Source organism: Podarcis melisellensis, assembly GCF_964234715.1.
Source record: "Podarcis melisellensis genome assembly, chromosome: 4".
In the NCBI taxonomy this organism is placed as follows: Eukaryota; Metazoa; Chordata; class Lepidosauria; order Squamata; family Lacertidae; genus Podarcis; species Podarcis melisellensis.
Window position 1 is genome coordinate 39,902,085 of NC_138531.1, and position 16,060 is coordinate 39,918,144.

Below are 16,060 nucleotides of genomic sequence, written 5' to 3' on the forward strand. Positions count from 1 at the left end.
TGAGGCGACAGGTAGGCAGCAAGGAAGGAGGGCTGGCTTTGCACCATAACCAGGTCCCCAAGACCTTCTTCAGCTGCTCCTGCAACTTATGGAGTACCAGTGCCACAGGCTGCCTGCCATCTGTGTCAGAGTTTTTTGGCCCACAAAAACAATACATAGGGCCAGTTAAATACATTTTGGCACATTAGGTGAATGACAAAATGGTGCCCCCTCCTCGCCAGGGAAGAAGCAGGAGTGGAATAGAAGTATATTAAGGCCCATTTTTACAAAAGAGTCTGAATGATTTGCAAAGACCTAGGAGTCCATAGCAGATGTCTGCTTTATAATATTGTCCCTTGGCCTACACTAAAGGCAAATATATGATTTTTGAATATTCAGCTACTCAGTTATTACCTTGAGACAGATGTGGGAACTTGCGGTCATTCAGATACTGTTGGACTCCATCAGCATCAGTCAGCATTGGCCAATGGGAAATATGGGAGTTGGAGTCCAGCAACCGGGACAGCTAAAGTTCCCCTCAGCCACCCATCCAATAGCCCTGGGGGCAGTTAATATGCTTGGTACCAAGCTATAGGGTTGCAACACAATCCTGCATGTTTTATATAGCCAAGAACAAGTTTACTAGGAGCTACTCCCTAGAATATGCACATAGAGATTGCAGCTTTACTAGCATGCATTTGATTCTCCTTTTAAATCTATGCGACTGAAGAGATGGCTGTATCATGTGCTAGTTTATCCTGAGATCTCTTTGGACAAGCTTTGGGACCTAATTATTCATTTGTGCTTTTCATTATTTGCTCTATTATAATTACTCCTTTTTTTGGCACAAAACTCTAGTGTGACAGCCTTGACTAGTCCCTTTAGCATTAGTGCTCCTTAACAGTGTTCAAGATGGGAACTGAAGTTCAATTAGCTGTATTTATTAAGCCACGATTAATGTAGGATTACTAGTAATCACTGCTGAAAACCTTCAGAAGGGAATCTGCTACAATAAAAAAAGCAAAAGAGTTGTAATAGCTGCAAGTCTAATAAGGCAGCAGACCAATGCACACCTGTGAACAATTCCCATTGAACTAAGTGGGGCGTCCTGAGCAGACAAGCATAGCGTTGCACCATTACGTATTTATGATGCATACTTTTGTGGGCTACAGTTCCCTTCCTGAAAGCTTATGCCATCATAATGTTACAGCGCAATCCTCTGCATGTTTGTTTGAAAGTTAATTCCCCTGTGCTGTGCCCACGTTAAGCGCGGGCTAACCTCATTCTTTCAGGTGCTACAGTCTGGTTCTTCGTAGACTCGCCTAAAGATATTTTATTTAAGGCTGGGGGTAGAGAACTTCCACTACAACATTACTAAATGCAAGGTATAAATATATCACGTCTCAAAAATTTCTTTTTGAAGAAACAATCTTAACATTGTCGAAGGAAGGAGCTCTTTCGAACAAACGCACACGAGAGGGATCGGCAATAAAACTATACCCAGCCAAAGCCATTTGGAGGAGTGGAGATGAAGCCTAGAGCGTCGGTACCCGCGGTGACGCGTCGGGGTGACGTAACTCGGAAGCAGCCGAGCACCCTTTTCCGGAAACAAACAACGTTGCCTTGCTCTCAGGAAGGGGCGCCGTTCCCGTGAAGTCGTTGGAAAACGGTTGAAGGAGTGGGGGGTGCGGGGCTTTGGCACTGCATTAGTAGGCGACCTGCTCGAAGGGGGCCGCGTTTCGCCACTTAGCTAGGATGCTGCGCGGCCTGAGCGGCTGGTTCGGCATGAGCCGGGAAGGCGAGGAAGAGAAGCCGCCTCTCCTCGAAGGGGAAGCCGGAGCTGCTGCTGCTGCCGAGGAGGGAGAAGAGGGGACTGGAGGGGACGCGGCAGTGCGGAGCCCGGAGCAGGTGGAGCTGCAGAGGGACTCGGACCCGCTTCTGAACCAGGCGAAGGGGCTGGGCAGTGAGTGTCTCCCTTTAACGCGCTTTTCCCAAAGGCCTTCCTCGCGTCCCTTCAAGCCTGCCCAGCTCATATAACTAACCCCCACAGCCGCCCTATTAATGTAGCAAGCAACCTGCTCAGGTACCCTCTTCGCAGTTGCTTGGCGTTAACCCCCCCTGGACGTGCACTAGCGCAGCGTGGAGCTTCGCAGGAGTGTGCTCACTAGGGATTACTGCCAACCTAAGTGCGGCTTTCAAAGCAGCAGCCTGTAGCCTGTTTTACTCCGTGGAGGTTGCTTCCGTTAGTATGGATTGTGGGTTGCAGCTAAGTAGTCCTATGTGCGAGTACTCGGGCAGTAAGTTTCACCCACTTCTGCAGGCCTTATTTCTGAGCAAGCTTCCTTTTGAAATTATTGCTTCTCCTTCAGTGAGCACCCCAACATCTCTTAAAGAGTTGCATCTTTTAAGCAGGAGAAAAACGCACATCGCTCACCTCTTTCAGGGACACTAGAAAAGGTTCAAGAAATGCCATGCTGTGGCTATTTCTTTAAAACAGATATGTTCTGTTACAGTTCCATACATCTTAAAACATAAGTGACATTAACAAAAACAGTGGGATGTCAGCTTTGTGCCTCGTGTTTTCTGTGGTTTTGTGGGGTATGACTCTTCTTAAAAATAGGAACACTTGGAAATTATGGTCTCTGGATGTGTTATCAAAGGGAAATAACTACTTTATCTTTATGCAAGCCCTGTTGGTCCTTTCCAATTTGCAAAAATGATACCGCTTGAGTTATTAAAAGTAGTATGTGACTTCTCTGAACATAACTAGATTTCTCTATCAACATTTTGAGCTTTACTAAATTGTCATTATTTGCTTTGAATTTAATAGAAACTACCATAATTGACTGAGGAATGGATAGTAAGCAGTAAAGCACTAATTCCGGAGTAGTTAGATTTTTCTTAATGTAACAACAAATCCAGCTAAAATAAGGCATTAGGTTATCAGTGATACAAATAAATGTTAGCTGTTTATGTCTGCAAAACAGATTGTCTTCATAATGGATTCCTTTTCTATTGCTGTGTACTCTAGAACAGCTTCAAATGCAGCATCTTGGAAAAGGTACTGTTACCTTAAATTTTTACATAATACACATTGCTCTTTCCCACTGTACAAGATGCGCAGTCCAGAATTCCTCACATCTGCCACACACACAAATAGGTAGATGGAAATTAATGTGGCCTGTGCATCAATATCATGTATTTTTCTAGGACAGGGTGGTCCAACTTTTCATATCAAGTGGGCCACAGGACTGCTTTGGCACAGAACCCAAAGGCCACACACTACCTTATCACGTGGGGGGAGAGGCAAAAATCAGACACCCCCAAGTCCTTGTGCTGCATTCCCAAAGCTGGGTGAGGCCAGAGGTGGATTTAGGGCAGCATGGCCAGTTCAGCTGCCGTTGGCACTGAGCCTAGGGGGCACTGCAGGGTATTGCAACTATGATGTAGTGAACTGAGCAAAATTAAAATCAAAAAGACTGGGGGTGCCAAATTTTGGGCTCACATAGGGCACTGCTGAAATTTGAAAAACCAAAGTTCACCCCTGGCAAGGTACCAGGCTTTGGGAAGGAGAGGAGAGGGCTCTAGGACCCTGTCAGAGCCCTCACACTACCTTACCAAAGCCCATCCCTCACCTGGCTTTGGTAATGCAGCACAAGGCAAAGTGCATATGGGGGTGTGAATTGTTGCTGAGGGCTACCAAAAATGCCTCAAGATCTGCACATTAGACCACACTGTTCTAGGAATTGGAAGAACTGAATGACTGACTCTGTAAGGCTCTAGTAGGTGATCGTGCAGCATATCTTAAAGACTTTGTAATAAAGAAAAAATTGTCTTATTTCCAAAAGGTTATCTCTTCAGTTTTGCCACTACTGCCACAAAAAAGATATCTGAGTCAGTTGCTGAAACAGCCCAAACTATAAAGAAGTCTGTAGAAGAAGGAAAAATAGAAAATATAATTGACAAGGTAACTTTTCTGTTGTAAATAATTTGTTAATAAATTTAGTATCTACTCTTGCATGTTCTACTTATATTTAAGGCTACTGACATTATGGGTTTAGTGCCAATAAAGTGTTTTGATCAAGCACTGTACTCAAGGAAGAAAAACTGAAATGTAGGCGAGATCAGCAGCTAATAAAAACTTCATTGAGCTAATTTAGGAATATTTTAAACACAAGACTTAATCAGTACCACTCGTTTAAATTTTTATACTTAATAATGCAGTACAGTGGTGCCTCGCAAGACGAAATTAATTCGTTCCGCAAGTTTTTTCGTCTTACGAGTTTTTTGTCTTGCGAAGCACGGTTTCTCATAGGAATGCATTAAAAATCAATTAATGTGTTCCTATGGAGACCGCTTGCCAGGCTGGCGGTGCGGAGAAGGGCTTTTCTCCCCACCACAAGCCTTCAGCACAGGTACGGGAACAGAGGGGAAGGCGCGCAGCGCTTCTCCTCTGTTCCCGGGGCTTGCGGTGGGAGGAGGGTTTTTCCTCCCCACCGCCAACATTCAGAACAGCATTCTGAATGTTGGCGGTGGGAAGGAAAACCCTCCTCCCACCGCAAGTCTTCAGGACAGCCTTCTGTAGACTGCCGGTGGGGGGGAGAGACCTCCTCCCGCCGCCAGCCTTTGGAGCAGCCTTCCGAAGGCTGCCGGTGGGGCGGAGAGACCTCCCGCCGCCAGCCTTCGGAGGAGCCTTCCGAAGCCTGGCGGGGGGAGGAGGTCTCTCCGCCCCACCGCCAGCCTCGGACAGGTACGGGAACAGAGGGGAAGGCGCACAGCGCTTCTCCTCTGTTCCCGGGACTTGCGGTGGGAGGAGGGTTTTTCCTCCCCACCGCCAACATTCAGAACAGCATTCTGAATGTTGGCGGTGGGAAGGAAAACCCTCCTCCCGCCGCCAGCCTTCGGAGCAGCCTTCTGTAGGCTGCTGGTGGGGCGGAGAGACCTCCTCCCGCCGCCAGCCTTCGGAGGAGCCTTCCGAAGCCTGGCGGGGGGAGGAGGGCTCTGGGCCCCATCGCCAGCCTTCAGAGGAGCGCTCCGAAGCCTGGCGGGGGGAAGAGGGCTCTCCGCCCCATCGCCAGCCTTCGGAGGAGCCCTCCGAAGCCTGGCGGGGGGAGGAGGGCTCTCCGCCCCATCGCCAGCCTTCGGAGGAGCCCTCCGAAGCCTGGCGGGGGGAGGAGGGCTCTCCGCCCCATCGCCAGCCTTCGGAGGAGCCCTCCGAAGCCTGGCGGGGGGAGGAGGGCTCTCCGCCCCATCGCCAGCCTTCGGAGGAGCCTTCCGAAGCCTGGCGGGGGGAGGAGGGCTCTCCGCCCCATCGCCAGCCTTCGGAGGAGCCCTCCGAAGCCTGGCGGGGGGAGGAGGGCTCTCCGCCCCATCGCCAGCCTTCGGAGGAGCCCTCCGAAGCCTGGCGGGGGGAGGAGGGCTCTCCGCCCCATCGCCTGCCTTCGGAGGAGCCCTCCGAAGCCTGGCGGGGGGAGGAGGGCTCTCCGCCCCATCGCCAGCCTTCGGAAAAGCCCTCCGAAGCCTGGCGGGGGGTGGAGGGCTCTCCGCCCCATCGCCAGGCTTCGGAGAAGCCCTCCGAAGCCTGGCGGGGGGAGGAGGGCTCTCCGCCCCATCGCCAGCCTTCGGAGGAGCCCTCCGAAGCCTGGCGGGGGGAGGAGGGCTCTCCGCCCCATCGCCAGCCTTCGGAGGAGCCCTCCGAAGCCTGGCGGGGGGAGGAGGGCTCTCCGCCCCATCGCCAGCCTTCGGAAAAGCCCTCCGAAGCCTGGCGGGGGGAGGAGGGCTCTCCTCCCCATCACCAGCCTTCAGAGAAGCCCTCCGAAGCCTGGCGGGGGGAGGAGGGCTCTCCGCCCCACCGCCAGCCTTCGGAGGAGGTCCGAGGACAGTGGGGAAGACGCGCTGCACTTCCCCGCTGTCCCTGGAGATTTCCCTATGGGCTTTCGTCTTGCGAAGGAAGCCCATAGGGAAATTCGTTTTGCGAAGCGCCTCCAAAACGGAAAACCCTTTCGTCTAGCGGGTTTTTCGTCTTGCGAGGCATTCGTCTTGCGGGGCACCACTGTAATATAATTCAGGCAAACCAAGCACACACAGGAAATATCCTGGAACAATTGTAAGCAGTTTACAAGAAATATATCAGTTATCAGTTTGTGTTGCAAAAAATATTATGTGTTAGGCCATTATTTGATATTTATACTGCCTTTTCACAGTTGTTTGTGTTTATCAAAGGTAGTATGTGGGACTGAAAGCAATTAGAAACTTGTTGACACTATAATGTACAGTCTGCAGGCTTGAAACACCAGTCTAGAATAAGAACCTTTGATGTGTTGTGGTTTTAAAACTACATACAGCGGTAGCAGTTAAGGTTCTCCATGATGTTTTATTAGAAATAAGTGTAGTCATTTCTAGCAAATATGACATGACAGACCCGGATCTGACTATGATTGACTTGTTAAACCAAAATGTCAGTGAACCTTTTCCCAATGACACAGCTCCTTTTTAGCACAAACAATCAAACCAGAAGGCCTCTAATTAACTATAGCTTCTGATTTCATCCAAACTAGGAAGCTTTGGTTACCAGATTCCAAGAAACTCAGGATATTAAACTAGGTTTAAAATTAAACATATTAAGATATGTTTTAATATCCTGACCTGACCTATTCAAAATGTGGCAGCCATTGCTTCCTGCGTGGATGAAATGGGAAACTGGTAGGTTTCCTCACACCAGGAAGGAACTGTGTAGATGAGCAAAAGGTGTCCCAGGTTATTAAACAGAGATATATGGCTTGAGTATTATATTTGAAAGCTATTGACAACAATATGCAAATTTCTTTGTGTAAACAGTTTTAAGAGAAATAAAGATTAACAAAAGAGATCTGATAATGTTTCTCTTCTATGCAGTCAGTTAAACCTGCCCTCAAACTATTATTTGTTTCTGAAGCCTGTTACACATGAGCCTGCATACTGACTGCTGTAGGTGTCCCTATGCTAGCTCAGAAGTTTGGAAGAAGAACTGCATTGGATCTTCTAGCAGTTTTCTCTGGATACAATAGAAAATTCCCAGTTGGTTCAATCACAGCTTGCACGCACACACTGCACATTTTTAAATGTTTTTTTTTTTAAAGTTTATGGGATACTACTGGTTATTCCTCTCCTTTCATACCTATATCATAACAAATAATTATGCTGGTAGAAGAAAGGGGGCAGAGTCTGACAGGTTAAGAGAGGAAGGCATGTGGAGGTATCCCAGTACTCAGCCTGAAGTTCTTTAGGTTGGCTCCAGACCCACCTTTCATGACTGGAAGAGCTCCTTTCATGAAAGCAAGAGATCAAGATCCAGTGGAGGTTCCTGCTGAAGAAAGATGGGTAGAGACTCTTTTGCCAATTCCCCCTACAGCCCTCTGTGCCATCTCCCATGCTGTACCAAGACATACTCCAGTCCTTTGGAAGAGCTTTCCCGGTGGCAGCAGGGCAAATATATGGAAATAGCCTCCCCAACCTTCCTCCAGAAGAGGGCTGCATGGATGGAGTTGCATCTGTGCATAGTCTGGATCTAAACCTTTGTATTGAAGGCAGTTACCGTATTTTTCGCTCTATTGGACGCACCGAACCATAGGACGCACCTTATTTTAGAGGGGGAGAACAAGAAAAAATTCTCCCCCTCTCTGCTCAGTGCCCCTTCAGCGAAGTGGCAGGAGAAACATAGCCCCTTCCATTTCTCCTCCCGCTTGGCTGAAGGGGCGCTGCGCAGCTCTCCCTCTCTGCTGAAACCAGGAGAGTCTTGCTCTCCTGGCTTCAGCGAAAGGAACCTGAAGCCTGCGGAGCGCAGTGAAGGCTTCAGGCAGCTATCCCTCTCGCTCTCCGACCCCTCTCGCTCTCCAGGCTTCAGCGAAAGCAACACAAAGCCTCCTGAGTGCAGCGGGAGCGCTCCCACTGCGCTTCGGAGGCTTCACGTTGCTATCGCTGAAGCCAAGGAGCCTGCATTCTCTCTATAGGACGCACACACATTTCCCCTTAATTTTTGGAGGGGAAAAAGTGTGTCCCATAGAGCGAAAAATACAGTACATTCAAGTCACTATACAATGTGCAAGTATTTGGGTGTACTATTGGAATCTGATATATACATATTACAGATATGAATTTGGTTGACTTTGGGCAATACAAATAGATTCCAGTTTTACATGTAAATAAGTTGTTGGCAACAGTGAGAACCCAAGTAGTCTGGCAAATTTATTGCTGTTCTATATATAACTTTGTTTTTTCTTATAGACAATTATAGGAGATTTTCAGAAGGAGCAGAAAAAATTTGTTCAACAGCAGCAAACAAAAAAATCAGGTAATGCATAACAGCGTAATCTTAACCAGGGCTGGGAAGACACAGGCAATGGAATCCCTGCTGCATCTGCAGCTCTGCTAGCCGGGGTGTAAAGGTTTTGGGTTTTGTTGCAGGCCGGCACAGTACAGGTATTTAGATTCGGTCCCTCTTTTGGAAATGAACCAGCTTTGGATCTAGTGGGTCCATCACAGGTCCTGTCCTACCACTGCAGCGTCCTGTTTTGGAGCCTTAACAGTGATTTCTTTCTGCCAGTGAGAACACTGGCAGTAGTAGCATGCATTCCCCTATGCTTTCAGATAGCACAGCAGATATCTCTGTGGCAGCAGACACATGTACACACACTGCCAGGGGACACCTGGAGCATCCTAATTCCCTCAGCTAAAATGAAATTTAGTTGGGAACACTTATCACACAGATCTTGGCAGGGGCCTTTTTCAATCAAAAATGCCTGTAGTTCACATGTCTTCTACTACTGAATGCATTATACATATGCTCCCCTTTCCTTACAGAAGCAGCTGTGCCTCCTTGGGTAGACAGCAACGAAGAAGAAACAATTCAGCAACAAATACTGGCATTATCAGCAGTAAGTAGTGTTGTGTTCTTTCTGTTTAAAGTTCTTCCTCCTCCTTTTTGCCTACCTAAAACAGGACTTTACATTTTGAGGCATCAATGTGTTGAATAATAAAACTGTTGATGGGATTTAGTGAGATCATGTTAATTGATGATATAAAGACTTCTTTTATTGAAAAATGTTTCCCCATGTATCTGGCAGAGCTGCTTATGCTATAAGTTACTTTTCAATGTAATTATTGACAAGTGCTCTTTGGAAACAGAAACATAACTTTTTCACCATTGACAGATAGATTTTTTTTTTCCAGGACCGAAGAAACTTCCTGCGTGACCCACCAGCTGGGGTTCAATTTAATTTTGACTTTGATCAGATGTATCCAGTAGCATTGGTAATGCTCCAAGAAGATCAACTTCTGAACAGAATGAGATTTGATCTTGTTCCAAAGCAGTGAGTGATCTGCCTATATTTTCATAAGCTGTTGAACAATTTTTTAAGTCTGAGTAAAAATAATAGCTTTGTATAACTTGCAATATTTACTAATATTGTATTTCCATTTGTACATTAAAATGTGACAATAAATAGTTCATGGTACTCTATTCTGAAATTTAAGTCACAGTCTAAACCTGAACATTAAATTATTTCTCAGTGGGGTTTTTGTTTGTTGTTGTTGTTGTTGTTGTTTTTTGGAAACCTAACTTGCCAAATACTGTTATGCCTACCTCTGAGGAATTTTATTTTATCTTTGTCAGAGCTAGTAATAGTTTAGTATAAGCTCATAGCACAACCTTAGGCATAACTACTCAAAAGCCAGTTCCATTTAGTCCAATGGGAATTATTCCTGGCCAAATACATGTAGGTTTGTAGCCATCAGGTTGGATCCAGATATGCCCACCTGCCAACTCCAATCCAGCAGAGGCTTCCAGTGGAAAAGTAGGAAGAGTGATTTTTGTCAATTCCCCCTTTTTCCATGCCATCTCTCATACTGTTCTGGAAGGTCCTACGGCTCTTCCGAGCTGCTTTGCGGGGAAGAAACCAAAGCAGATCTCCTGCTCCACTCATCCCTCCACTATGCATACAGTAAACTCCCACCTTGCATGCATGTTTCATGTTATATTTATATAGCGTAGTTATCAAAACCATATATTTTGTTGTCTCCAGTGTAAAAGAAGATGTGTTTTGGAGGAATTACTTTTACCGTGTCTCCCTGATTAAGCAGTCTGCACAGCTCACAGCACTGGCTGCACAACAGCAAGCAGTGAGGAAAGAGCAGAATGGCAGCCAAGAGGACAGACAGCTAGCAGGTAGAGATTTGTTTCACTATGTTGGGTGGCGACTCCTTTCTCACCTGCCTGACAAATGCACATTCCAGACTTTCTCCCTCCGTCACTTTTTAAACATTTCTTATGGTAGAAGTTTCATAAATTATTAGCCTTCAAAAATGTGAGAACAAGCAAAATAGTTCTGTTACAGTTCCACAGATATTCTTATTGAGGAAGAGAAATCTAAGATACATATTTCCACAATATAGCACAAGTTCAGGACTATAGTTCAATTTCTTCACAATATTCAGTTATATTACTTTCTAAAAATAGTTTCATGTAGAGAGTTTTGCTCTTCATGAAAGCTTGTGCTGCTGCCTTTTGGTGGGGATGAAGCCCTAGCCTTTTACCTCAGGAGCTGAACATGGGGGTGCGGATTATCATTGTTCTTTCCTTAGCTCTAAGGCTAGGGGGAAGATAGAGCGGTTTGGCCATTGCACTGAAACACATGGAGTGCCTTGAAAGCACAAGGTCAGACTACCAAGGCTCCAAATTTGGAGCCTGAGGTGGAAGCAGAGTATTATCTCTAATCTCACATTATAGCACAGTATAAGGCCAGGGACAAGGAGATGGGTAACTCCTGGCAATGACAAAATCCATTTCAGCTATCAAGGCCAGTCAAGAATTGTGGAATCAGACATGTGAATAAGTCATGCATATGCATATGAGCTGCAGCAAGCACAGAATTTGTACACACACACACTCTTTCTCTTCCACAAAAAAGAAAGCAAAGACATTGCAAACTGACCAAAAAGCTTCAAACTACATTTTGTTCAACCATAGTTAACAAACCAGAAAATCAAACTTGATAACATGGCTTGTACAAACCACAATTTTACCTATTCATAAAGGGAAGCTGCAGCTTGTTACAAATCAGAACCAGAAGCTTTAAATATCCTTAGTGTGAAGAGAGAAAGAGGAAGGGGAGGACGTGTGTGAGTGTATTGTACTTGGCTTGTTATGTTTGAGTCACTGTTCACTCAGCCACAACTTAAGCTTTAAATGCTCTGCTAAATTCTATCCTTTCTGTCTTTTTTCCTAGAAATTGTACGACCAAAGACACCACCCGTAGCGATCAAATCTCAGTTAAAGCCTCAAGAGGTAACATTATTCTCCAGTTAAGATTAATATGTATATTTACAGCATAACCATTTTTTATACTTTAAGTTTTTTAGGTGCATGTTAGTTTGGCCAACTCCAAAATTGCTTCACAAAAGCCCTTAAACAAATGCACTGGAGGAATCAAGAATTTGGCTGAAGCAAGGTTTAAAATGGTGGCTGTTTGAGGACCTTCAGAATCCTGAGCGAAGGAGGTCATCCTTTTAATCAAGTGATTGCCTATGATTGGCAAGTTCTAGCTGAGCAGCTAAAGTGCAATTTTCCCTTCCCCAACCCTGTATCACAGCACTTCCTCTCTTTGGGAAACTTTGCACTTTACTATGGTTGATTCAAGTATTTTATTTATACCATTAATGCCAGATGTGGGATGGGATAGTGGAAAGGAATAGTGCAAGGGCATAGCTCTGTGCTGAACTTTCCAGCTGGAAAACAAAGGTACCTGTTTTTGTGATGTTAGCCAGCACCAGGTATGAGGAACCTTTGACCCTCCAGATGTTGCAGGACCTTCAAGCATGCTGCCCAGGCTTGCACCCTGGGGAGGTCATTTCAGTGCTGCTAATGGTTTGAGTTCATCCCCAGAGTCACACTCCATTGTCTCTTGAGACAGATGGATGCCAACAACCGCTCCCACTATCCCTGACAATGTCTGCTGGAACTGATGGGAGTTGTAGCTTAGTATCATGTGGAGGGCCAGAGATTCTCCACATCTGACTTTCTGCTGCATTGCATATCTCCTAAGAAAGTAATACAGAAGGAAAATGAGGGCAAAATGACTTTGTCTATCCCTTCTACCTGCCACGGTGATTCTCATGAAGATAAGCTATTTTACAAATTCCTATTAGGCCTTTGTTCTGTGTAGAGATTCTGTGCATGTGACCTCATTGTTTTCCCTTTCACTATAGGAAAACGGTGCATAACATTAAGGAGAAATGCCCACGATATTAGTATATATATACACTTTTAAATTCCTTCACCATCTCCTGTAACTAAGGATTTCCTTCCTTTCTCATCTCCAATTTAAGGAGGAAGAAGAAATTTCAACTAGCCCAGGTGTATCAGAATTTGTGAGTGACGCTTTTGATGCATGCAGCTTGAATCGGGAAGATTTGAGGAAAGAGATTGAACAACTTGTACTTGACAAGAGCAAGGAAACAACTATAGTAGAAGGTAAAAAAAACCCAACAACTTTTTGCAAATTCTGCTCCCTCTCATGAGTATATTAAATTTGTAAATATATTCCATATTTGAATAAAAAATAGCTTTAGAAATATCCCCTTACCCAAAGAGGATAGGCTATCTGAAATAGTAAGATTTGTGCCTTTATTTGCTTATTTTATTTATTTAATTATTTATTTAGCAAGTTTCTATACCACCCTTTATCCAAAGCTCACAGGGTGGTTTATAATAAGCAAAGCTAGAAATGTGTCCTGTTCTTAACACTGCTCATCTTCCCTGCATTCTGAAGTCTTGAATTATCTTACCATAAATGTTAACAGCAGTATCCTTTATTTCCTGGACTGTGGCTGAAGCAGTATGTGCAGGAAACTGGTTTTGCAGATTTAGAATACTTGGATGTCTAGGTTTATAGGAAGTGCATATCCCAAGGAAGAGAACAGTGTTGAAAAGGAAATCTAGATGTCACTAATTTGGGAACAGCTTTTTTATACAACTTACTTCCAAGTAAAGGTTTTATTTCTGTATGTGCTCAGCTCTGGCCCTTCCAGAGTATTCTTTCAATTGGCATGCCTTGCATGTGATTAGATAATCTTGGACACCAGCAATTCCCAAATGCATAGCATTTGGAAGACATTTTAGTCAAAAATATAGCAGTAATTTCTTGATGTACAGGTTTGTTTTCTACACGTTCATGCTTAAGAAAGCTTGGAAATGTGAATGCCAAAGAGAAGAGAGTGTAAATTGACAAAGTAGAGAAGTATTTAAACAATTGTGATTTCCCCTTACTTGCAGTTTGAACTGGTACAAAACATTTTGTTGTGTGGATAGACTAGTCCTTACTAGCAAAATTAGTACTAAAATAGTGCAATATTTATTCAGTCCTGTGACATGTATATGTCTTGTTTTTAGAAGAAACTGCAGACTGGGAAAAGGAACTACAACAAGAACTTCAGGAATATGAAGTAGTTGCAGAGTCAGAAAAACGAGATGATAACTGGGACAAAGAAATAGAGGAAATGCTACAAGGAGAAAATTAACCACTTTGCATAAATGTTTTTTGGAAACTGATGTGAACCCATTTTTATACTTGCTTCAGAGACTTTTCTAAGGCATAAAATTGCTCTTTGTGAAAGAAAGAAAGAAAGAAAGAAAGAAAGAAAGAAAGAAAGAACGGACACCAGGTGATATGTAATCGGGTGTAAAAACAGTTCTTTGAAAGTACTGTTAATCATCCAGTGGCATGTGAGGCAAGTTTTAAAAGTTAATGAAACAACAAAAGTTGCTGGAAAATGTTAACTGGATAATCGGAAGTGAATTTTAAAAATAATTTGTGAGCTGCTTTCTGTACTGGGGTAAAAATTGAAAACTTCCAACCATATTCCTACAAGTAATAGGAAGTCATGTTAATATTTTGATCCCTTTGGCTCATTTATAAATATAAGTTCATAATACATCTAGGTATTAGTCCCTTAATACCATATGTTCTCTTAGAAAGTGTTATCAGGCTTTGTCTATAGCTTTTTTTATCTTAGCAGAACCTTGGCACCTGGACATCAAAAGCGGTGAAGGTTTAGAGTGATGATATGGTGTGGCTAATAAAAAATTCAGTGATTCACTTATCCTCATTTTAGTCACTAGACAGATAAAACAATGACTGCTCAAGATATACATAAATGGCACATCAACTGGCTCAGGGTTCACTTACTTTATTGGGATTTTTTCACTCCAAGAATAATAGAGCGTTTTAGAAGAAAAACGGTTCAGTTCTTCTGTTTAGGATAAAAGTATCTCTTCATTTAATTGCTAAAATGTATAATATACTTTAGAGTGAAGCAAAGTGTAGCAAGAAATTCAGGCTTGGCCTGTGGGTGTGGTTGAGTAGTGCTATACTCATAAGTGTTAAATGTTTATTAAGGTGTGGGAGGAACACTGTAGTGTGAATAATCAGAAGTCAAAATATGACTGCCATCCTAGACTGACAAGACAACACTACAGCTGGATAAAGGGGTCAGAACTGAATGGAAGGTAATATGTTATATTTAGCAGTGTTGCTGGAGACTACGCATCTAACTTTGGGTCAGTAATTGACTTCTATTGCCTTTGTTTAAAATGTAAAGTACTAGGAACTTGATTTTTTGAGCAAACTGCTGGAGAATAAACTGGTTACTAGTAACTGAAATGATGGTTGCTAAAGCATAATGTTAACTTTTCTTGATGTCCAGATGTAAAGAATTCACGAGACATCTTTTCTTACTAATTCCCAAATAAAGATTTCACAGAATCATAAATAAGCTGTTGTTTTCCTACGGGAAATAGCTTGGTTCTCTGTAATACATGAGCAAGTTATTTGGCTTTGTGTAAAGTATGCACTTCTGAAGATAATTATGCTAATGTATATAGTGTAATACACTACTACTATACTAGAAGGCTAATACAAAATGGAAACATTATATAAAATGAAGTAGATACTGTGCATTAGAAGAGAATTTATCTGAAGTGGTAATCAGTGTTGTCAATTTTAAAAATAGACACCCTATTATTTTTTTTAATGTAACAAATGTTAAAAGTCCAAAAATATTTATTAAGAGATGTTTCTATGCAGATTGAGTTTTCTGTTACACACTGCCAGATTGGATTAATTACGTTTTTCCTTTAAAGGGCACACTGGTTGCAAAACTAGGCTTGGGATGGGGGTGGGGGTTTTTCCTTTAGCAGGTATAGCCAAGCTGAGTCTTAACTTGTCTTGTAGGATCTCTTATAGGCTGTATTATTCTTCTCCCTTACCGAAACAACTACTAGGGGTGTGATTTACACACAGGAATACATACAAGGATTTGACATCCCTGTATGCCTGCTTTCAATAAACCTTGTTTATTTTAGATGTATAAACAGTATCCTGGACTGAAGTTAGTGTTCACTTACTAAACTGTGTTTAAATTAGATGAGCACTAGGGGTGTATCCAAAATTACTCTTACCTGGAGTAGATCCACTGAAAATAATGGACACGACTCCCTTGGGTCCATTAATTTCCGGGATCTATTCTAACTTAGTTGCATACTGTTCTAAAAGTGTGAAAGTGAAACCGTGATCTTAAAAATAAGTCTCCAGGCCTCCTCTGCTGATGCTACTCCTTTAATGCGAAGTACATTTCTTCCTGGATAAAGCAGGGCTAATGAGGCTGTTTCGCGGTACTGTGTTCACACTGAATTGTCCCACCCCTTGAGAGACCAGGGTTTCACCCGCCAGCATTCCACGTTTAGCAGCTTCAGGAAACGTCGGAATGTCTGTCCAGGATTACAAAACAACTCCTGAAAATGAAGTGGACTCACCCCAGCCTGGAGTGGGGCGCTTTGCTGAGAAAGCGCCTCAGGAGCGGAAGGCATCCTGAAGCGGACATGTGCGCACCCCGCTGCTACCAGCGAGAGAAGGAAGCGCGCCTTGGACTACAACTCCCGCGAAGCAATGCGGGCGGAGGGAAAGCGAGAGGGCATGCTGGGAGTTGTAGTCCGAAGCTGTTCTCACGGCCGCCTCAGCCGGGCCCAAGCGGGGGGGCGTTTCCTCTGCGT

General features: G+C 43.9%; 2 protein-coding genes across 4 annotated transcripts in view; one reads left to right on the forward strand and one right to left on the reverse strand.

Moving 5' to 3' along the window:
- The window catches only part of CTPS2 (CTP synthase 2), a 69,951-nt gene extending 54,011 nt beyond the window's left edge, over positions 1-15,940 (reverse strand). The window contains exon 1 of one of the 2 annotated variants that reach the window (XM_081907611.1): positions 15,824-15,940. In XM_081907611.1, coding sequence (XP_081763737.1) covers positions 15,824-15,891 — 68 coding nt within the window. In that variant the 5' untranslated portion in view covers positions 15,892-15,940. The remainder of the gene's footprint in view (positions 1-15,823) is intronic. The other variant, XM_081907615.1, reaches the window with a different exon arrangement.
- On the forward strand, positions 1,571-14,784 carry SYAP1 (synapse associated protein 1). Of its 2 annotated transcripts, none has more exons than XM_081907675.1 (9): positions 1,571-1,942; positions 3,828-3,946; positions 8,242-8,308; positions 8,818-8,891; positions 9,187-9,326; positions 10,038-10,180; positions 11,241-11,299; positions 12,340-12,484; positions 13,403-14,784. In XM_081907675.1, the coding sequence occupies exons 1-9, from the start codon at positions 1,735-1,737 to the stop codon at positions 13,528-13,530; spliced, it is 1,083 nt and encodes a 360-aa protein (XP_081763801.1). In that variant the 5' UTR covers positions 1,571-1,734; the 3' UTR covers positions 13,531-14,784. The 2 variants fall into 2 exon arrangements, with proteins under 2 accessions (XP_081763801.1, XP_081763802.1); XM_081907676.1 differs by lacking the exon at positions 1,571-1,942 and adding an exon at positions 3,007-3,040.
- Positions 15,941-16,060: the final 120 nt, after the last annotated feature.